General features: G+C 45.3%; 1 protein-coding gene across 3 annotated transcripts in view; it reads right to left on the bottom strand.

Annotated features, from left to right (window-relative positions):
- The window catches only part of LOC107397087 (plexin-B1), a 215,833-nt gene that overhangs the window by 50,864 nt on the left and 140,823 nt on the right, over positions 1-24,146 (bottom strand). For 2 of the 3 annotated variants that reach the window (XR_011520067.1, XM_070549100.1), the window contains exons 17-21: positions 13,397-13,502; positions 1,774-1,910; positions 1,512-1,685; positions 1,259-1,427; positions 923-1,165 (exon numbers count right to left, since the gene is read on the bottom strand). Coding sequence is in view for 2 of the 3 variants with exons in the window: in XM_070549100.1 (XP_070405201.1) it covers positions 923-1,165; positions 1,259-1,427; positions 1,512-1,685; positions 1,774-1,910; positions 13,397-13,502 (829 nt within the window). In the remaining variant the exon portion in view is untranslated. The remainder of the gene's footprint in view (positions 1-922; positions 1,166-1,258; positions 1,428-1,511; positions 1,686-1,773; positions 1,911-13,396; positions 13,503-24,146) is intronic. The other variant, XM_070549101.1, reaches the window with a different exon arrangement.

Below are 24,146 nucleotides of genomic sequence, written 5' to 3'. Positions count from 1 at the left end.
TTCTACTAACTCAGCTACTACCAAGTAAAGTAACTGACCTCTACACTCTTTAGGGTACCAGCCCCATTTCTCACTCATAAACAAGTATAGCAGAGCCATCCATCAAATGGTAAATAGCCCGTATTTGATATAGTGTCGTCTAGAGTTCTGGAACCCCCCAAGGTGCTTTACAACACAGTCAGTCTCACACAGGTTCACATGCTGGTGATGATGAGCTACATTGTAGCCCCTGCTGACCTGGCGCACGCTGACAGAGGCGAGTCTGCCGTACATAGGGGTCACCGGTCCCTCCGACCACCACCAGCAGGCAAGGTGGGTTAAGTGTCTTGCCCAAGGACACAACAACAGCGACAGACTGAGCGGGGCTTGAACCTGCAACCTTCCGATTATGAGGTGGGCACCTAGCTCCTGTGCCACCATCGCCCCACAAGATCACACAAGATGGAAAACTCTTTTGTCCAAACAGTTCAGAACACAAGTCCTACACTGTAATGACAAATATTACAGTCCCTTTTAAAAGGCTTCAAGTATCAAAAATAACAAGGATTTGATCACAGCTGTGTGATGTTTTAGTTCAGTTTCATCTTTCAGCTCTTTGTTGAGCAGGACTAAATCAAAGATGATGGAGGTTTACTCTGTTAATGACATCGAACATTACATTATCATTGTGCAGCATCCTCATAGATGTGCTCTAACTGTGTTCCAGTACCCACAAAAACGTTTTACAGAACAATTTCTAACACGATGAAGATGGTGAATCAAGGGTTAATGGAAGAATGAGAAGATGCAAAAGTCTGGTACTCTGATGTGTGAAAAAATGTGAGGATTTCAGTCTTTATCCTCCTTTTTGCACAATGTCAACACAGCACCTGTGTAGCTCGAACTACAGAGAATGACAGAACAGGACACTTTTGTCTCTGACCTCCAACTGGATGAAGCTGCCAGGGTTGTAGTGATAGACCTTCAGGGGCTCCTTCTTGTTGAGGGGCTGTAGGACGGGATTAGGCTCATAGCTGAATGTCTGAGAGCTAAAGCTGCTGAAGTCAAAGCAAAGGTTGTCAAGTACAACCTGCACTGTGACTTTTGACCCCAAAAGAGAAGAGTTCACCATCGGAGAGCGACAGAGCACCAGCGAGGAGGAATTCACCTCACAACGTTCCTTGAACTGATGAGAAGAAAAGCAAAGAAAAAAAGAGAATATTCATTTAGGGACCAGACCCCCCCCCCCACCCCCCACCCCCCCCACACACACACACACCTGTTGGGCAGCACAGAGTGATCCACTACAACAGACCGGGTCAGGTACCATCCTGGTCAGCCTCTGGCGTGTCCTCCTCACAGCCTTGTGAGGGAGGAAACTTACCACCATCTGTGGGTTCTGCACCACATCCAGGTTATGACCAAACACAGAGATCAGTCGGCCACCACTAAATGAGAAGGACACAACACGATTTAAGTCTTCAAGGTCCTTTAAAGTAGAGGGTCACCAGGAGACAATGGCCAAAACTTACTTCACAAAGCTTTTGTCTGGCAGGGCATGGCTGATGTAAGGGTTGTGGGTGTAGTTGTAGAAATAATCACTGCTGTACTTGTCGCTGCCAAAATGAAGAATGACCCGGTGAATCCCGGTACTGTTACTGCTGCCCGTTACACACTGAACACTGGAGCTCTGCACCTCGGACACACTGAGACAGAAAACACATGTCCAGTGACAATGAGTGGTACAGTCCTCACTGCCCAGTAGCAAAAGGTGGGAGATTTACTGCCTCTTACATTCTACAGGGGACCACCCCCACAGTGATGGTGAGGTCAGAAGGGCGACCCGTCCGTAGGTTTCTGCCTGTGATGTTTAGTGTGGTTCCTCCAGCCTTTGGACCCCTTTCAGGAGCCACTGCCACTAAAAACGGGTTCTGAGAAGAAGGAAAATAATGAAGAGCTTAGTGTGATAACCAGTGTTGGGCATCCCACGTTTAAAAAGTAATTAGTTAGAGTTACAAATGACTTCTTTTAAAAAGTATCTGAGTTAGTAAACCAGTTACCACTGTGTAAAAGTAATTATTTACCTGTGACTTTACTTTTAGGTTCTAAAACACAATTATGTTCTGTAATACCTATAACATGTAACTGAATGATATGTCAGACTCAGTGGGTACGAAAAAACGTTTAGACCCCTGCCAATTTTTCACCCTTTGTTATATTGCAGTCATTTGCTAAAGTCAAGCATGTGAATCTTCTTTCCTCATTAATGTACACACAGCACCCCATGGTGATGGAAAAGCTGAATAAAAAATGTCAGCAGTTATTAAATAAGACAAACTGAAATACCACATGGTCCTATGTATTAAGACCCTTTGTTCAGTGTTTAGTAGAAGCTCTTGTGAGGGGGTTCACTGGGGGTGTCTGGGACTGGGGGGCTGCTGTTGCTAACCATTTAAACATTCTCCCTCTCCTGATAATGACATTTTACTCTCTTTGACGTTGGATGTGCTACTACTAGTTTACCCGTTTAATTATAGATCCACTAGGATAAATATAATAAAGTTTATCTCTCACCAAATAGAATATTTACTAAGAAATTACAATGTAACCATAGAAACACTACTTGGTGTGTGAGTGTGTGTGTGTGTGTGTGTGTGTGTGTGTGTGTGTGTGTGTGTGTGTGTGTGTGTGTGTGTCTGCTCCGTCTTCTCCATCCCCAGTGAGTCGTGGAGGATGGCTGCTTATACTGAGCCAGGATTCTCTGGAGGTTTCTTCCTGTTAAAAGGGAGTTTTCCTCTCCACTGTCGCTGCATTCTTGCTTAATATGAGGATTGCTGTATAGTCACTGACACTCGTCAGTGACTCGATGCAACCTGCTGGGTTCCTTATATAGGAAACATTATTTCTGATTGGCTTAATGAACTGACCTGTATTAGAATGTTTATTATGTGAAGTGCTTTAAGACGACTCTTGTCGCGATTTGAAGCTTTATAAATAAACTTGAATTGAACTGAATTGCTGCCCCCATCTGGAGGTGCTTGGGTTGCCTCGGGGGGTGGACTACTGGCGGTTGTGAGTGGGGCCCCTTGGGGGTCTTGGCGGTGGCCATGGGTCGCTGCCTGGCAGCAGCATTGCCCCATAGCAGGTCTGGGTGGGGGCCTGGGGGCTCAAGTTGTGGGGGTGGACAGCTCCGTAATGTTGAGGTCTGGGGTGGTGGGTTGCTTCGCTCAGCGTTGGGCGGGGGAGCCTGCTCATCAGCACCCCAGCAGAAAGGGTTGAACTCTGGGAACCGGTGATGGTTGTACCCCTTGTGCAGCAGTACCGGGACCAGAGTGAATAGGGTATGTATGGGGAGCATGAGTGGGTGTCCGGCATGCATTGTTGAATGTTTTTGGTTGTGTGTGTGTGAGCATGAGGGAGGGAGTGTGTGACTGTGTCTGACTGTATACAGTGGGGCAAAAAAGTATTTAGTCAGCCACCGATTGTGCAAGTTCTCCCACTTAAAATGATGACAGAGGTCAGTAATTTACATCATAGGTACACTTCAACTGTGAGAGACAGAATGTGAAAAAAATCCATGAATTCACATGGCAGGATTTTTAAAGAATTTATTTGTAAATCAGGGTGGAAAATAAGTATTTGGTCAATAACAAAAATTCAACTCAATACTTTGTAACATAACCTTTGTTGGCAATAACAGAGGTCAAACGATTACTATAGGTCTTTACCAGGTTTGCACACACAGTAGCTGGTATTTTGGCCCATTCCTCCATGCAGATCTTCTCGAGAGCAGTGATGTTTTGGGGCTGTCACCGAGCAACACGGACTTTCAACTCCCTCCACAGATTTTCTATGGGGTTGAGGTCTGGAGACTGGCTAGGCCACTCCAGGACTTTCAAATGCTTCTTACGGAGCCACTCCTTTGTTGTCCGGGTGGTGTGTTTGGGATCATTGTCATGTTGGAAGATCCAGCCACGTTTCATCTTCAAAGCTCTCATTGATGGAAGGAGGTTTTGGCTCAGAATCTCACGATACATGGCCCCATTCATTCTGTCCTTAACACGGATCAGTCGTCCTGTCCCCTTAGCAGAAAAACAGCCCCAAAGCATGATGTTCCCACCCCCATGCTTCACAGTAGGTATGGTGTTCTTGGGATGCAACTCAGTATTCTTCTTCCTCCAAACACGACGAGTTGAGTTTATACCAAAAAGTTCTACTTTGGTTTCATCTGACCATATAACATTCTCCCAATCCTCTGCTGTATCATCCATGTGCTCTCTGGCAAACTTCAGACGGGCCTGGACATGCACTGGCTTCAGCAGCAGAACACGTCTGGCACTGCAGGATTTGAATCCCTGCAGTTGTAGTGTGTTACTGATGGTGACCTTTGTTACTGTGGTCCCAGCTCTCTGCAGGTCATTCACCAGGTCCCCCCGTGTGGTTCTGGGATTCTTGCTCACCGTTCTCATGATCATTTTGACCCCACAGGATGAGATCTTGCATGGAGCCCCAGATCGAGGGAGATTATCAGTGGTCTTGTATGTCTTCCATTTCCTGATAATTGCTCCCACAGTTGATTTTTTCACACCAAGCTGCTTGCCTATTGTAGATTCACTCTTCCCAGTCTGGTGCAGGTTTACAATTCTTTTCCTGGTGTCCTTCGAAAGCTCTTTGGTCTTGGCCATGGTGGAGTTTGGAGTCTGACTGTTTGAGGCTGTGGACAGGTGTCTTTTATACAGATAATGAGTTCAAACAGGTGCCATTAATACAGGTAACGAGTGGAGGACAGAAAAGCTTCTTAAAGAAGACGTTACAGGTCTGTAAGAGCCAGAGATTTTCCTTGTTTGAAATGACCGAATACTTATTTTCCACGCTGATTTACAAGTAAATTCTTTAAAAATCCTGCCATGTGAATTCGTGGATTTTTTCACATTTTGTCTCTCACAGTTGAAGTGTACCTATGATGTAAATTACTGACCTCTGTCATCATTTTGAGTGGGAGAACTTGCACAATCGGTGGCTGACTAAATACTTTTTTGCCCCACTGTAGGTCAGGTGGGGCCTTTGACTCCTCCCCTCTCCTGGGACTTCTTTTGAAGCTATACATCTTTATCTCCCCTCTCCCTGCCACACCTGGTGTGGAGTGCGAAGCCTTGGTCTGCCTGAGTGTTCGTGGCTCCTGGGTCAGGGGGTTTAAGATTTTTGGCATCTGCCTGATAAATCCTAGTGGGATCTGGGTCCCTGGGCTCTGCTGGGTCCCCGGCGGGGGTGGTCACCCCAGGGTCCCGGGTCGCTAGGTTCCGGGATCGGCCAGCTAGGGGGTGGGAGGCTGCGGGCGGGCCTGTGGACTTGCTGCTGATATCTCCCGGGACTATGCCGGCTGCTTGTTGTGGCCCCCCGGGGCAATCCTCTGCACCTCTCGAGGGGGGCAGGGGCTTTTCTAGTCGTGGTCTCCCTGGGGTCCCTGTGCTCTGGGGCAGCTCCTGGATCTCTGGGACTTGGAGCTCCTTCCATCTCCTACAAATCTTTGGGGGCAGATCTGTGGCCCCTCACACTCTCTATTGGACGCTCCTATAGAGAAGCCTTAAAGAAACAAGCGCGTGTACGCACACAGGTGCTCACATGGTGCTCTCATAAGTATGGACTTGGGCATGTTCAACAAATTTCTTAAGGCTGTGGTTGGCACTAAATGCACTGTGATTTATTATCGTGTGATTGTTCAGTTAAACAATGTTGATTTTATATTTCTTCATCAAGTTGACGCAGCGATAGCTCGCTCCTGTTGTACTGTTTTATCCCTTTTCTACAGGCCTAGAAGCGGACTCTTGTTCATCATTGATTGTTTATTTTTGTGGAACCCCCACCCCACCCCACATTTTAGAGAAATATGATTTTGAATAGTTAACTCTGTATAGAACCTTAAACTGAATAAGCTGTAACCTAGCACATGATGCACTAACGAACGTTGGGCACCACGGCTTCCCAGACTTGATCTGAAAACGTTACACTTCTAAGTTCTTCTAATTGCAACCACCACAAGGGCATCCGAGTTCATAAGTTGTTTGTGTATGAGGGATGACATTTATTTTTTTATCGGATTTGAGTGCTCACAAGAGACGGATAGGAAATAAAGAGAGCAGAGACACAATGTCAAACTTGAAAATAACAGAACAGGTGAGAGGCCAGAAGATTCACTAAGGAATGGAGGCCTGACCAACTCAAAAACACACCATTCCTCTAAAGGTCCTTAAAGGTTGTATTTCCATTATATCCCTACTGCCCATATGCACCATCAGTAAGACCAGGGGAAATAAATGGTTTACGGATGTGGAAGTATATTTAAAATGGCTCTTGGTGTAATGTTGTGAAAGGCTAACAAGGTTATTTGTCCACAGCAATGTCACAGGTCAAATAGAAGGTCAGGTGTGCAGCAGCCTTCCTCTGCTAGGAATGTTGTGTTCTTCCCTGTACCAAAACAATTCCATCCAAAAAGGAGCCGTAATAAAGTCCTCCTCCTGTCTTGCATATCTGAGCTACCGCTCCAAGGTCCACGCAGAAGATGTTCAGCCTACAGGTTTACAATCATTCTGTGTTCTCTACAATGAATGTTCTATCTAAAGTTATTTAATGATCAATTAATTATCAGTTACATCCACATAATAATATCAGTGTATTAACAAATGAATGTTTAACAGACTTACTCCATATATTAAGTGAAATAAGCTTTCTAAGCGTCACAGAAAGGGGAGTGTCTGAGGGTCTTGGTAAAGGCCTATACACATTTATCACATCTGATTGGTCAAACTTTATAAACAACCACTTTACTAAAAGTGAACTCACTTCCTATTTTCCCAGTTCTGCCAGAGCTCCGAGTTCAGCAAAAGCTCACAGCTCATGCTAAATGACCATCCTACGGGAACCAAACCAGATTTTTCAGTGGAATATTTTTACCGGCATATGAACCATCCTTTTTGAATCAACAATTATTATCTGAGGGTATTCTCTTTCGCTTATCCGAAATCGGGTCGTGGGGGCAGTAGCCTAAGTCGAGAGGCCCAGACTTCCCTCTCCCCAGCCACTTCCGGGGTAATCCCAAGGTGTTCCCTGGCCAGGCGAGAGACATAGTCCCTCCAAAGTGTCCTGGGTCTCCCTATAGGCCTCCTCCCGGTTGGACGTGCCCAGAAAACCTCACCAGGGAGGCGTCCAGGACGCATCCTAATCAGATGCCTGAGCCAACTTAACTGGCTCTTCTCATTGTGGAGGAGCAGCGGGTCTACTCTGAGCCTCTCCCTGATGACCGAGCTTCTCACCCTATCTCTAAGGGAGAGCCCAAATACCCTGTGGAGAAAACTCTTTTCGGCAGCTTGTATCAGCGATCTCGATCTTTTGGTCACTACCCAAAGCTCGTGACCATAGGTGAGGGTAGGAACGTAGATCGACCGGTAAATCGAGAGCTCCTCCTTCTGGGTCAGCTCTCTTTTCACCACGACAGACCGCATCACTGCAGACACAGCACCAGTCTGCCTATTGGTCTCGTGCTCCAGCTTACTCTCACTCATGAACAAGACATGCCAAGAAATCCTGTCCTTAAAATTATGAACAAAATTGGTGACAAAGGGCAGCCTTGGCGGAGTTCAACTCTCACTGGGAACGAGGCTGACTTACTGCCCACAATGCAGACCGAGCTCTGACACCGGTCATTCGGGGACCTAACAGCCCGTATCAGAGGGCCTGGTACCCCATAGTCTCGGAGTACCCCCACTGGGTCTCCGAAAAAATCTACATCATGGTACGGTGGCAGCCCAGAGAGGGGGAGGCGAGAAGTTGTAAGTATAAAAAGAGGATAAAGAACAAGTTGCATTAGCTTCATTTCCACTACTGGAACTTCAGCGTAGATTTACAGGAACCTCTTGACATGCGCGTGCCTCCAGTTGACCGGGCCAGCCGAACGTCCTTTTTTTGAGCCATTTTCAGGAACCTTCTGAGAACCTGCTCAGCGTCTGCAATAATAGCAGGAAGAACTTTATCAAGACGAGTTGCCAAAATGTTAGTTAAAAATTTTACGTCTACATTGAGAAGTGAAATAGACCTATGTGAAGTACAACATGTAGCGTCCTTCTTCACAAGAACCGTAATAAGTGCTTGAGATATTGCAGGGGGCAAATGACCACGTTCAAGTGATTCATTGTACAAAAGTTGTAAAAGCAATGGAGCCAACTTGTCTACAAATGTTTTGAAAAACTTAATCGAAAACCCATCTGGGCCCGGTGTCTCATCATTGTGCATGATCTTAACTGCATGTATAAGTTCATCTAAGTGCTGCTCAGTTACATTAGGATCAACATTATCATCAACAGCAGGCTCCGGAAATCTACTTTAATTTACTAGATTTTCCCTTTTCAAGCACTTTGTTTTGTTTTCTTGTTTATTATGTAACTTTTTTCCTGTGCCGTCTGTCATTTTCCTACATCTCCTCTCAATCCCACAGGATAACTGTCCAGTCCTTTTTCGCCTCATGTGTTAGTTTGAACTTATCACATCAAAGGCATCTACTGACCGCAAAACAGTGGATTGGGTGCTGCACGGCTGCACCAGTGAGGTGAATTCACTGGACCATGGGTGATGAATTCTGCTGCAGTGGAAGCATGTCAGGCATAAATAAACCACCTCCTCCTCTTCCTCCTCCTCCTCCTCCGACGATGACAATCAGCTCGAACAGCCGTTCCGTTTGCGACTGAATCATTACTAGGTTAGCTGTCAGAAAGCTTGACACCACTGTGCTTTATACAACAACATTGTAGTAACATGCCCCTTTCCATGCCCAGTACCAGTAACAGCATTGCAACAATGGGAAAAGTAACACAGTGTTTCCTGTAGGATTTTTAAACCATGGTTTAAACAGGACAGGACAGGACAGGGGGTGATTAAACATGGTTGATAGTTTATCCTTTGGCAAGGGTGAAGTGGTGCATTCCTAAAAAAATACATTAATAAAAATAAAAAAGCACCTAGGGCCCATCTGACACCATTAGCAACGTAGGAGGGTGAATCTTGTTTATAACATATGTTAAATTATTATTCCAATGTGCACAAATGTGCGTCAACTTAAAAACATCCCACAGTTTTCCCATAACATTAATTATAGGACTCTCACCATTTTATTGGACACCAAGAAAGTGTGGATTAGGGGTATTTATCCAATGTTTTGGACAGGTTTGGTTTGGGATATGAATTCGTCAAGTGGGTCAAGCTACTTTATAGGTCACCTACTGCATGGGTCCTGGTGAATGGTTCTGCCTTAGATGTTTTTCCCTTGGGTAGGAGGACACGCAAAGGCTGTCGTCTCTCGCCTTTACCATTTCCTCTTTGTTGGAGCAATAGGCAGAAGCTATCAGAACCCACTCTGGGATCTCTGGAGTAACTTTGGGAGTGTCACGTTGTTGCTCCCCTTGCCCCTGTCTTGGGATTTATCTTAATTGTATTCACCTGTCTCTTGTTACCTGATTACCCATCCCAGTGTAAATATAAGCAACGTGTGTTGCTAGTGTGTTTGACGGTTCATACTCGTTACATGTCATTTGTGTTTTCACCCGTCTACCCCATCGTGTCTGCACTTCTGACCAATAAAGAAAACTTAAATGTCCATTGTTGTTTTGCCTGGGTTCATTTACATGCCTGAAGGATCCCCTTTTCCGTCCCTCACCTTACCTCCACATTGTGACAGGGAGATTTTGGGAATTTTCTTGCTCTAAGCAGATGACATGTTAGTGTTTATTACTATACCAGTACACATTTGATTTCCTCTGGAGCCCAATCTCAACTACAGAGTTTAATCTGATCTGGAAGCATAGAGCATAAATAATATACCTGTATATAACATGTCCATATGCCTGCTTTTGTGGACGGTGGAAAGGAGGAATTCAATACACATGAAAAACTATTTAGCTCTAAGATCAAAGGATGTCCATTATAACAGAGTAAACAGAGTGGAGACCGCCCCCATCCCCTTTGTCACACCCTGTCATGTCTCCCCGTTTTGGTTCAGCCTTGTGTCTCGTTAATTGCTCCCACCTGCCTCTCATTTCCCAATCACCTTAGCTCCCTGCCCTCGTGCATTTAAGCCCCTTTTGTTCTGTCTTGTGTCGGTCCATTGTTTCATTGTCCAGCATGTCTCAGAATAAAATCAGTGTTAGAAATCCTACCTGTCTGCCTGTTTCCTCCCCGGTCTGGATCCTCGCCTCTCCTCGGCTTCATTCAACGGCACGCGTGACAGAATGGACCGACCCGTTAAAGGAACCAGCGGGGAGGTTCTTCCATGGGAGTACCTGCTCCGGTGGCTTACCCCAACCCACGAGCCGGCTTCTCCTTCTCCAGCCCCAGCTCCGCCTCCCCGCCGCCGACATCCCCGACCGTCAGCCTCGGCGATCCTCGCCGCCCTTCCGGAATCGGATGGGAGTTTGGATCGGGAGACGCTCCTGGATCGCTCCGGCTTCGAGGGCACGAGGCTGGCTGTCTGTTCCTCCGGAGTCGGTCCATGGCGTGGGGAAAGACGCCGGACTCCACCGTGATCCGGTGTCCCGGGACGGAGTTGTGAGTTCGCTGCTGCCCCTGCCCGGCGCAGCAGTTTGGACACGCCCAAGCCCGACCAGCACTCCCGTCTCCTGCCGAATCAGCACCTCCGTCATCTCCAGGGGGAGGAGCGTTGGCCGCAGCTCAGCTGACCGAGCTTGTCAGTCTCCCGGCGAAGCTTGGCCGGTTCCGTCAGCTCATCAACTCCCAGGAATCCCACCTGGATGCTCTATCCTCCTCTTCTCATCCAGCGGAGCTCGTCGGTCTCCGGGCTGAGCTGGCCCAGCTCCATCGGGCCCTCAGCCTCCGGAAGCTTCAGCTGGACGATTTGTCCTCCCTGCTCTCTCCGTTCCCAGTACCGCCAGTTCACACGCAGCCTGTCCAGGCAGCCCCTCCAACAGCTGCTCCGCCTCCACTCCAGACATCAACGGATCCGGCCCAGAAGCAGACGGGTCGGGCCCAGAAGCAGACGGTTTGGGCCAAGAAGCAGACGGTTCGGGCCCAGAATCAGACGGAACCGGCCCAGAAGCAGATGGTACCAGCCCAGAAGCAGACAGGACCAGCCCAGAAGCAGACAGTTCCGGTTCCGGTCCAGAGGTCGACGGTCCAGAAGTCGAAGGACCAGAAGTCGACGGCCCCGGACCAGAAGCCGACACCCCTGGACCAGAAGCAGAAAGTTCCGGTTCCGGTCCAGAGGCCGGCGTCCAGAGGTCGCCGGCCCAGAAGTCGAAGGACCAGAAGTCGATGCTCCCGTACCAGAAGCCGACGCCCCCGGACCAGAAGTCGATGGTGGTCGATGCCCTGTCCTGTGGTCGATGCCTCTTCCAGTTCTGAAGTCGACGCCTCTTCCAGTTCTGAAGTAGACGCCTCCTCGTGTTCTGAAGTCGACGCCTCTACCTGTCCAAGGGTCGACGCCTCTTCCTGTCCAGGGGTCGACACCTCTTCCTGTCCAAGGGTCGACGCCTCTTCCTGTGCAAGGGTCGACGCCTCTTCCTGTCCAAGGGTTGACGCCTCTTCCTGTCCAAGGGTCGACACCTCTTCCTGTCCAAGGGTCGACGCCTCTTCCTGTGCAAGGGTCGACGCCTCTTCCTGTCCACGGGTCGACACCTCTTCCTGTCCAAGGGTCGACGCCTCTTCCTGTCCAAGGGTCGACGCCTCTTCCTGTCCAGGGGTCGACACCTCTTCCTGTCCAAGGGTCGACGCCTCTTCCTGTGCAAGGGTCGACGCCTCTTCCTGTCCACGGGTTGACGCCTCTTCCTGTACAAGGGTCGACGCCTCGTCTGAAGTCGACGCCTCGTCTGAAGTCGACGCCTCATCTGATGTCGACGCCTCGTCTGATGTCGACACCTCGTCTGATGTCGACGCTCTCTCTACGCCAGAGGTCGACACCTCGTCTGATGTCGACGCTCTCTCTACTCCAGAGGTCGACACCTCGTCTGATGTCGACGCTCTCTCTACTCCAGAGGTCGACACCTCGTCTGATGTCGACGCTCTCTCTACTCCAGAGGTTGACGCCTCGTCTGATGTCGATGCTCGTTCCACTCCAGAGGTCGACGCTCGTTCCACTCTAGAGGTCGACGCTCCCTCTGGTCCGACATCTCTGCCATCTCCGGTTCCATTGGTGGTTCAGGAGGTCGCACAGTATCCGGTCCAGCCCTTCCATGAGGCTCCGACTCAGCCCGCAGAGACTTTGTCACCGGCCCAGCCCGTCCAAGGGGCTTTGTCTCCGGTCCAGCCCGTCCAAGGGGCTTTGTCTCCGGTCCAGCCTGTCCAAGGAGCTTTGTCTCCGGTCCAGCCCGTCCAAGGGACTTTGTCTCCGGCCCAGCCCGCCCAAGAGGCTTTGTCTCTGGCCCAGCCCGTCGAAGGGGCTTTGTCTCCGGCCCAGCTTGTCCAAGGGGCTTTGTCTCCAGCCCAGCCTGCAGAGACTATGTCCCCGGCGCAGCCTGCACAGACTATGTCCCCAGCCCAGCCTGCAGAGCTCCTCTGCCGCAGACACAGGCCCCCAAGAGCCCATCGTCTCCTCCTCCTCTGCCGCAGGCGCAGGCCCCCAAGAGCCCGTCGTCACCTCCTCCTCTGCCGCAGGCCCCCAAGAGCCCGTCGTCGCCTCCTCCTCTGCCGCAGGCGCAGGCCTCCAAGGGCGCACCGCCTCCTCCTCTGCCCCAGGCGCAGGTCTCCAAGAGCCCGTCGTCTCCTCCTCTGCCCCAGGTGCAGGCCCCCGGACTCTGCTGGTCCCTTGGTTCCTCTTGGCCCTCCCTCCGGGTCCCCCTCCTCCCGCCCTGCTCCTTGTCCCTGTGGGCGTCTGGGATCCGCCCTTTTGGGGGGGGGGGGGGGGGGGGGGTACTGTCACACCCTGTCTTGTCTCCCCGTTTTGGTTCAGCCTTGTGTCTCGTTAATTGCCCCCACCTGCCTCTCGTTTCCCAATCACCTTAGCTCCCTGCCCTCGTGTATTTGAGCCCCTTCTGTTCTGTGTCTTGTGTCGGTCCATTGTTTCATTGTCCAGCGTGTCTCAGAATAAAATCAGTGTAAGAAATCCTACCTGTCTGCCTGTTTCCTCCCCAGTATGGATCCTCGCCTCTCCTCGGCTTCATTCACTGGCACGCATGACACCCTTTGTACCACCAATGTGTAATCTTTTTTTTAAAAAACTGCATGATCGCACCTAATTACCATCACAGGCTGACCCATTATAATTGACCAAAGGCTCCCTGAAGCCACTTTAGCTTTGTGGCAAAAAGAGCGACGTTGTTTTATGAAAGAGGCTTTAGTTTAATTATGTTATTCTTGTTGTTTGCTGCAGCTAAAAACATAATCATGGATATGTGCATCAAATAATAGGAATCTGATGTACCAGGTAGCTGAATTTCTGTCTGGACAGGCCAAGCTCTCCTCCACTCACTGACACAGAAACAGGCTCCTCCTTCTCCTCATTACTGGGTTTGGTCCTGCACACAATTCTGGAAGACAAACATCAGTCCTTAGATATTTTTACTAAGAACAGACTCATGCAGTAAAGTGTCCTTGTGTTTTCTGAAAGGTACTTACTAATACATAATAATAAAATATAAAACATAAATCAATCAAATACATTAAGTACAGTTACAGCATTGGCCATCTTGAACAGGTGAGTTAGCCTTGAAATGGTGAAGGGAAGTGGTATTTCTGAGTTTAACTGGTAATGAATTCCAGAGGGAAGGGGCAGATCAGCCGAATGCTCGACTTCTCATGGTAACCAGATGAGCAAGGATATTGTGTAGGTCGATGGAAGCTGAGGATCTGAGCATGCAGGAGGGTGTAGATACTTGTATGAGCTGTGTATACATATATATATATATATATATATATATATATATATATATATATATATATATATATATATATATATAATGCATTATTATTATGAATATTCTTACATGGGATAATCCTGTATTCAATAACTTAATTGTGTCCAGTTTTAAAGCACTGAGGAAGCATCATTCCATCCAAATGTAGTATGAAAACAGATGGTTGCACAGTTTTATTGTGCATATGATGCTATTGGGGTTTACTATTTGGGATATTAGCCAATAGGAGGCAGGAGGTGTTATAATCGCATGAGGTGTTAAGATAAACAGACTGAGTTTATGGGATAAACTAATTTCATCCACATTTTGAGTTTTCTCAGTTTTTTAAATATCTACTGGTAACAAAAACTTCAGCCATTAGGGTTTGGACAATAATACTTTCTTGAGACCTAGATCTGGACAGGAAAGACTTCAACATCAGAGACATGGTTTACAGGATGAAGAAATAATTCAAGAGATCATCAACACCAAAAAAGATCATGGAGAGCTTAACTGCGAGGCATGCAAAATTACTGGACGACCTTCAGAAAAACTAAAAGAATAAACTTGCAGCCAACTAGACTCAGGATGGAAGTCTGCATCTATTGATCAAATCCAATCAGAGATGCATTATAAATAAACTATCTGATGTTAAACTGCCTCTGTAGTCCTTGGCTTGCAGTTATGACTAACTGGACCAATATATGTGAGTAAATGTGAACTCATTACACTGTTTATTAGCTCGGTTCCATTAGTTCCTTTTAGATAACTTTTGTTTTAACCCTCTGGGGTCCGTGGACGCGTATCCGCGTCTTTTGAACAGGTCTGATTTGGGACGCTGTAGCAGCAAGACTCCGTCTCCCTGAGTTTCGGTCTCAATTCAGCTTTAAAAAGGAGATTATAAACTACACCCCAGTTTTTAAATGTTGTCAATAGGCAACGTAAAAGCGGAGTTATACTAAACTAAAAAACGATATTTTTAGACAATCTGTTAACTTGTCAAAACAGCTGTTTAGTAATCTGTGAGAGGGACTGTGCTTGTGAACATAAAAAAACCACAAAAACATGAGATCCTTTTGCTGTTGGTGGAAGTCTCACATATTCAGCTGATAAAAAGTATCATTATGTAGCTGAGAGAGAGAGGAGGGCTGCACGAGTAACGAGATGTGCGCAAAAAGGAGCCGCTTCGTAGGGAAAGGAGTGGCGCGAACGGAGCAACAAACAATTAGACAGATATTGACGGTAAACTTCATATTTTGGAGCGATCCGGACAGATATGTTGTCTCTGCAGTTTAGTAGGCTTTTATTAGGCTTATATAAAGGATGATGAGAAGGATAAATGTCCACCAGGCAGTTCAGATAGTACGGCTGTTATTTGAACTGGAAGCAGAGGAAGTGGGCGGAGACTCGCAGCCGGAGTCTGAGGCAAATAGCGAGGATATTGATGAGGATGTGGCAAATCCATCCTTCCTCATAGAAGAGTTGGGTCATGATGAGTTAGAGGATGAAGGCAGAGATCCAGCTCCTCAGAGATCCAACAAGGGGAGTGGGCGGCGCCGCAGCTGTCAGATCTCGGCGTGCGACAGAGCCACTCCCCACTCCAAACTGCATGTACATTATTGCCAAATTAATAAAATAAATATAAATTCAGATATTCCAGGTTGTCCTGAAAAAAAAAATGATATTCCATAAGGCAATATTTATTGTTTTTATTAGAAAATACAAAAGAAAAATCAAAATGACTCAAAAACGGTGATTTAAACCCTGGACCCCAGAGGGCTAATAATTTATTTTTTAAATGTGTTATTTGTTATATTTAGTCATATTTTTTATAAATGTACTGTCTAGATTACCATTCTAAATTATAAAAAAAATTTGTCATAAATGTTTGTTGGTTTCACAGTAAAATAAACAACTTTTTTCCCATTCGGATTTTATGTTTTGAGTGATTTAAGCTCTAATATGCAACCCCTTTATGTCCAAATATAAAAAATAAGTATGAATTCATAAAGTCCAGGTTGTGCTGAAAAGATTGATACCACATAAGGCAGTGGTTATGGTTTTTATTTTGGAAAAGCAAGGAAAACTCTAAATTAGTCAAAAATGGCAAATTACACCCTGGACTCCAGAGGGTTAATATTAATTATTTAAATTGTTTAGCTTTCCTCAATTTTAATTTTCATAATTTTTTAAAATATTTTATTTCATTTACCTCTTTTAAATCTTTTGGGAGTACTACTTAAAGGGTTTATTGCTATATGTATGCAAGACTTTGAATTGCCCACCCCATCCTCTCTGGTAGAGCTGTTGTCCCACACGCGTCCCCTTTGATCTGTTGATCAGCTGCTGCTGGTTGTTCTGAAGGTTCGATACAAATCTCGAGGGGAGTGCGAACTCTGGAACTCTCTGCCCCTCTATGTGCATTTGGCTTCATCAGTCGGGAGGTTCAAGTCTGCTCTTAAACACACGTTAAATTAAAATTAAATTGTAAAAGAAAATAATAATAATCTAATATTTACTTGGGGGTGCTATGGGGGTACAATGACTAATCCAGGGGTAGCTATAGCGCCCCCCTAGTGCCCCACTGGCGCTGCCACAGCTCTGATAGTTATTTTATTGGGTATGATGAGTTAAATGATTTTAGAAATTATTAGCTACTTGACAGACACTGCCTTGAAAAACTTACCTACAAGTGCATTATGCCTGAAAATTTTGTAGAGTTTGATAAGCTTCCTTTCTCTCAATTACACCTGAAGTCTGATAAATATGGAGGCCCTGAACTGCAAACCACACTAACAAATCACTAAACACAACAACTTCAGAATCACAAAAACAAAAGAAAATCTGTATATCATCCGTTCTATTTTCCATTGAAAACAAAAAATCAAAAAAGGAAAATTTGTTTTAGAAACAGATTCCAAAAAAAATCAAAAAATGTTGTGCTTTTCGTATTTTCTGTTTCAGTCTCAGACCAAATATACTAAATGGAAAAACAACTGGAGAACCAAATTTGATTTTAATATTTCAATTGTCAGGTTTGCATCAGCAGGTGTCGTACTGATCCCAAAATCAGATATATAGAACATTTCGGCCTCGAGGGCAGGGTTTTCACTGACCAGAGTAGGCCAACGTTAACCGCGGTAGTCTGTAACACGTGCAATCGAGGACTGATGGTCATAGGGCCTGTAGATTCCTTCGTCATTGCCCCAATACCACACAAGCTTGAGGTTTTGTTATGCAGAAAAGAGGTTCCTGGACCAAGGAATTGCAGATCACACGAGTGAGAGAACATGTACACAGATCATGTACAAGAAGGACTTCCGGCTTGTCACCGAGAAACGGAACCACTGGCGGCGTAGCTTGACATGAGTAGCAACTACCCAGCTACTGACGTTGATTATGTCCTGTTGACAGTAAACATCACCTGGGGACATGACCTGCAAGTTGATGATGAATTCTAGTACTCCAGTTTCAGGGTCAACTCGAAGGGGAATAGCACTGCCTAAGGAAAAAGCTAGGTGAAAGGCAATCACATATTCCTTAGATGTCCCGCTAAGCAAGTCATGCACCATTTCCAGAGAGACAAGAAAAAGAGGAATCCTCCCCATAAGCTAACATCGCTAACATCCAGACTATAGTTGGACAGACAAGAGGTCACCAGCTGAGTGTGAGAATAGCTGGCTGAGATAAAAGAACAAAGTTCGTACACCATGGTGGTGTTCTTACGCAGCATCTTACTGTGCGTGTTCAGGACAACCATAGTCTGGTAATGAGATGTACCTAGTAGCTTAAAAGCATGCCACTGGCGAAGCACAAGTTCATGCAGTGAAGGGACTTCCATCTCAAGCTCGGTGACATGACGTTTTACAGCTTCAATTTTGATAGAATTTAAAGATTGGTATTGGTAACAGTGAATTTCTGTAGCTGGAGAGATGTCGGCCTCAGAGTGCCACATCATAGTATGAGTCCAATTATCCAGTGTCAGAAAGAGACCCAAAGGAACTCATCAGTTTCCGAGAACAGACAATTTCAAGGTTTAATCTGCTAAACACTTTCTGGGTAAAGAGATGGTAGTAAGTCATCAACAGTCCTGGGCGCTCCTTAAGGGTGATCCCCGAAAGGGGTCCAGGATCATAGAGCCGTTGAAGAGCAGGCTTAGCCGTGTCACCTATTGCAAAGATACACGTGACCAACATCAGAAACATTGTTAGTCCGGAAACCTGGAACCCCAATCGACATAGACTGGCGCAGGAGCGGACTGTGTAGAGCACCCGGTTGGGATTGACTCCCAAGGGCTATGCTCTGGGGTGAACTCCAGAGGGCTCTCAGTTGGTGTGTAAGTGCAACCAGAAAGAATTGGGTCAGTTTGTAATGGTGTAGTGTTGAGTGTGACCTTTGACACCCCCCCCCCCCCCCCCCCCCCCCCGCTAGGTGTAGTGCATGCCACAGGGCGAGGTGTCTCAAGGAGCACTGAGACGACACATACACTAGGACGGTGTATGTGGCTGTCCAGCGAAACACCATAATGACAGACATATGGGTGTTGCTGTTGTGGTTCACAACACCACATGAAGACTTGAGGTCCTGGGGGGCTTCATGGACAGCGATCAAGTCCATCGAGTCCAGAGCTTCAACCCAAAGAGGTTAATTTTGGGCTCAAAGCGATTGATCAGGTATTTACCAAACAGGAAAGGAAAAGGCTCAAGGTCAGACATGAACACGGGATGACACACCAACATTCGACCAACAAAAAGGTCAAGTAAACACACAAAAGACAAGGTCGTTGTGGCCTGAGCATAAGGACTGACATTCAAGGTGGATCGATCATCCCAGCCAGCGGCAACATGAATGTCTTTATGTAGCTGAAAATGAATTATTTTACGATTTTCACTTTATTGACATTTTTCGCAGGGTTTTAAACCCTAAGCTGATTCTGGCTCTTCAAAGTTTTCTCTGTCTGCAGGACACCCAGCTGGACGTTGAGATCCTGTTCACCATGGCTGTGACGCAGCTGAATTAATTAAGGAATGTGATGCCTATTCACAAAGCCATCTTTCCTGCGTGCTTGACCAATGCTGACCTGGATGCACTGGCTTTGGAATGAGCTGCAGGTGCCGTCTCTTCTGCAACTTGTTTTTTATTATAAAGATTTCTAGTAGTTAAACTCTGATAGCTTGGTTATTCATTATATTTGACAAGAGCACACGGTTATTTTTTTACAGTACGATTAATTTTATTCATTATATTTAACTAGACTGCACGGCTATTTTTACAGTGCGATTAGATTTAATTAATTATATTTGACTAGACCACACATTTTTTTACAGTGCGAATATATTTTATTCATTATATTTGACTAGACTGCACGCTTGTTTTTTACAGTGCATTTAAATGCTGTTTATTATAGCTGACTAGATTGCATGGTTATTTTTTACAGTCTGTTTAGCTTTATTGTCACATACATTTTTGTGTACAATTTCTGAAATAAAAAGAAATAATGAAAATGAAAATGCATCATTTTTCCACGCATCTGTCAGAGATGGAGGATCAGGAGGTAATAAAAAAAGTTTATTACACACCATCACACCCCGGTAGTTACAGAGGTATAGAAAGATTTAGAGCCAGTTTACAACGAGAGATTGGGGAGAAGGTTTCAATAGATAAGGCGAGTGGTGGTCTTTCAGAACAGGACTCTTACACACTCCACAAACCAGCAAGAGTTTGTTTTCCGAGAAATAAGATTTTTTCCTCAGGGTCTCTAAAGCAGTTTCAATCAGACTTATGCGACATACAGTCGACATCAAAATCAAACAATGGTTTTAATTATCTTTTAATCGTCATGGATGTATTTTCAAAGAAAGCCTATGTACGAGCCCTCAAAAATAAAACAGGGAAAGATGTTACAGAAGCCTTTGCTTCGGTTTTGAAAGAGACCGGGACCCCTATAAAACTGCAAACGGATGCGGATAAAGAATTTTTTTAATAAGAAATTTGATGCCTTCATGAAAAAGCACAGCATTGTGCACTTTGCCACAGCCAGCAGCGTAAAGACCAGCGTTGTGGAGAGATTTAACATGACTCTAAAAGGTAGAATAGGGAGGTATTTCACAGCCAAAAACACTCATCGGTACATAGATGTGATTCAAGATTTAGTACGAGGTTATAATCACCGAATCGAAGTAAACATGGAAAATTATCAGCAGGTTTATGGAGCCACCTCACTGAAACCTGCAAAGAAGATTAAGTTTAAAAGGGGAGACGTTGAGAGAATTTCCAAACTCTGAGGTGTTTTTGATAAAAAGTATGAACAGAGTTTTACACATGAACTGTTCAGTTTCTGATTGCATACCTCGTTCACCACCCGTTTACAAAATAAAAGATTTTGACGGGGGACAGTTAGAGGGGTAATTTTATGAAGATGAGCAGCAAAAAGTAAACATATCGACCGAGAGATTCTTCGACGTTGAAAAGATTCAAAAGCGCCAGATATTCCAAGGGGAGCGACACGTTTTTGTTAAAAGGCTCAGTTTGGCCGCCGAAATTCACCAGCTGGGTCGATGCTTTAAACATCCATGATGCTTATGGATCTGAGACAGGAGGAGGGTTTTTATATCACATTACCCTGTAACGCAAGCGCCAATGTTTTTTAAAATAATACAATCTCCAGTTATAGGACTGATTTGGCTCGCCATATTAATTTGAATGGAACGTGTTAGGTTGGATTAACGGAAATTGCATACACGCACTTGTGGTTCAATTTGCCGAATGAGGATGCTTTTTTTGAATGGCTGTTGAACGCCGCTATTACGCACGGCGAAAGTTGAAGGTACCTTTGTGGACACGATCACCCATGTGTTTACTCAGCGTGACATACATCTTGCAAACGAAAAATGATTTATCACCTGCAGAGAAATGGCCCCAATTGATTTAAATATTACATAACCCAGACGGGCAGAGACCAGAACGCTTTCAGGGGTGTTCCATATTTATTTGGGTGTGGCTTTGGCGCAATTTACTCAAGACTGTTCAGATTCATACCACAAGGATTTGCTTTGGCGAAGCCGCATCTCAAAAAGGCTGCGACGGGGATTGCATCAGATGTGATGACTGTCAGCAAAATCACAGAGCCTAACGCATAGGAGGGGTCGGGCTGATGGTTCTGTCAAGAAGAGTCTGAAAAAAAAAACCCTGGTAGTCATAAGAAGGGGAGTACTTCACAAAACGACTGCAGAAAAAAAGCCACAGTTACACAAAGGAAGCCTACGCATAAGCGGTACCAGCGGGGCTCTGATATTTTTTAATCATGTCACTGCTTCACAGTAAATCATCAGAATGCACACTGAGCGAATTGGCTCTTTTCACCGTCCCCATTATGCAGTTGTCTACAGAGGATAAAATCTACAGCAAGATTTTACCCTTCCTTATCAGCTCTCACGGATAACGGACCTGTAGAATTTTTTGTTGCTGGGAATGGGGAAAGATATTTAGATTTAAATGACACACTGCTGTTTTTACATGTGAAAATCACCAACGATGATGAATCTCCTCTGGCTAACAGAGCCGCCACGGCTCTGATTAATTATCCTATAAACACAATGTTTTCACAATGTGACGTGATCCTCGGCAACCGCCTTATTTCACAGTCCAGCGCTACACATCCCTACAGAGCAATCCTTCATTTCCGTCACATGAATGTGGAATATCTTGCGCTGTGCAGAGACGGTAAACAGATCCCATCAACAGCATTCCAGCCGACTTTTGAACACAGAACGCCTGTTAGAGAATTGTACAACCTGTTTACAGCCACATCCAGACATTGGAAAGATCTGCCGCTGGCCATCAACAGGATAGAATATCAACAGGGGTACACGCTCTTTGCATTCAATCTGAACTCTGCGTGTGACGTAGACGTTTTTTCTCCTGCTGCTAATGGCAACTTGAGACTGGAGATGCGCTTCGGTGCCCCGAGACCGCTACACTAATTGTGTATGCATGCTATGATTCCATTCTCGAAATAAACTCAAAGAGGTTCTGGTTGATTATTACTGATGAATAATCACGAGCTGCATGAAATATTATCCCGCCTGCTCGGGGATGTATTTTTGGGAGTGTTTGCCTCTGATCAGCTGCCTACAATCATGAAAAAATTCCTGCTCCCGGCCTATTTCATAGTAAACACACACCCATCTAATTTGCCTGGTGAACATTGGTTAGCTGGAGCAAGAGGGCATTGGGACATTTTCCGATCCTTATGGATTTTCACCAGAGTTTGAATATTATCCCAAAACCATCCTCCATTTTCTAACGCTGACGGCCGAGCACCGGATACACGGCAGTGTTTGAAGCAGATGGTAGCTCGTTAACAAACATCCACACTTAAGATGCATTTTCGCCTAATTTATCTACTGACAACTCAAAAAAATAATCTGGTAATTATAACTCACTCAACCTGGAGGTAAGTGAAGAAAATTTAGAAAGTTTACAAAACTATAGTTTTTGAGTTTTTCGTTATGGGTCCGAAGAAATCAGCAGCTGAGCCCGAAACACCTGGGACCAAGAGGAGCAGTCCTCAGGACTCGCCTGAGGCCTCATCTCCCCGTAAGGACATATTAGAATTATTAGATTCTATAGATAAACGGCTTCTGGGATTTGAGGGGCGACTTCATCTGCTTGAGGTTCTACACCAGGAGTTTCAGAACCTCCGTCAGTCTCTAGAGTTCAGCCAGGAGCAGGTGGAGCGGCTCGCCGCTGAGAACGCGTCTCTGCGGGAGTCCGTTTCTTCCCGAAGAAACGGTAAAAAAACATCACCTTTCATCAGGTACATCGCCTAGGAGCTAAACGAGTGGACAGCAGAAGACCTCGTCCCATCGTGGCTAAATTTGAACATTTTAAGCAGAAGGATCTTGTTAAAAGTCACGGAAGAAAGCTCAAAGGAAAAGATTTCAGCGTAAATGACCAGTTCCCTAAGGAAATCCTGGATCGGCGCCGAGTCCTCTTTCCGCTGCGCAAAAAGTTTATCCAGGATGGGAAGAGGGCTGTCATCTCTGTGGATAAGCTTTATGTGGACAATAAACTTTACAAGGAGCGAGGAGTGACAGACTGGCTGTATTAGCCCAACATCAGGTCAGACATTTACTATTCTTATCAGGATTCACTGGGATTGATAACGGTTGGGATTAAACAGCTGCTAAATCCGTTTTCTAGATGATGAGATCACCTGTTCATCACCACCTCACACCCCTATCACCTTTTCCTTTTAGCTATTTCTTCTTTTTTAACCTGTATCTGTATTTTCCTTTCTTCTTTTCCTGCTTCTGTACCTTTACACCTGTATGGCACAACCACACAACTTTCCAACTCTGCGTCAGACTCAGCACACACGTACACACGTACACACGCACACACACACACACACACACACACACACACACACACACACACACACACACACACACACACACACACACACACACACACACACACACAAATATATATATTAAATCCACAGCAAATATCATAATTTATGCGTCAAATAATACAACCACAAACACAGTTGGATCTTTATTATTATTGTTATTATAATTATTATTATTATTTACTTTTCAGTTGTTTATTAACATACTATTTTATACATTTAGATACTTATTCCATCTTATTCACATGAAGGCGTCATATTTTAGCTACTCACACACACATCTATGGGTGCACTAAGATTTGTCTAATGGAACGTACATGGAGCTGGCTCCATAGAGAAAAGATTAAAGATTTTTGATCAGCTAAAGAGAGTGCAAGCAGACGTAATATTATTACAAGAGACTCATAGAACTGCCACATCCGCAGATGAACTTAAAACACCTGAGTTTCCCAGCATGTTCTTTGCCTGCTTTAACTCTAGGCAAAGAGGTGTAGCTATTTTAATATACAAAAACATCAATTTCACAGTATTGGACACAGTCTCTGATCCAGAGGGTAGATTTATAATGTTAAAAATATCTGTACAGAATCAAAGCTTATGTATTGTCAGCATATACTGTCCAAATATTGATGACCCTCCATTCTTTCATAATTTTTTCTCTGTACTCTCTGAACACTTGGGACTGTCCACTTACATTTGGAGGCGATTTTAATTTTTGGATGAACTCTTTAACAGACAGGCTCAGTACAGCTGGGACTCAGTGCAATTGGCAGTCCACTAATATAGTTAAACAGTATCGTAGGTGTGTTCTTGCTGTGTATTAGTTCTAATTCCGTGCTATTGTTCTTTTTTTAAAACACAGA

The sequence above is a fragment of the Nothobranchius furzeri genome, chromosome 3 (genome assembly GCF_043380555.1).
Source record: "Nothobranchius furzeri strain GRZ-AD chromosome 3, NfurGRZ-RIMD1, whole genome shotgun sequence".
Taxonomy (NCBI): Eukaryota; Metazoa; Chordata; class Actinopteri; order Cyprinodontiformes; family Nothobranchiidae; genus Nothobranchius; species Nothobranchius furzeri.
The sequence above is the reverse complement of the archived record's forward strand: the minus strand, read 5'-3'. Positions and strand labels throughout refer to the sequence as shown.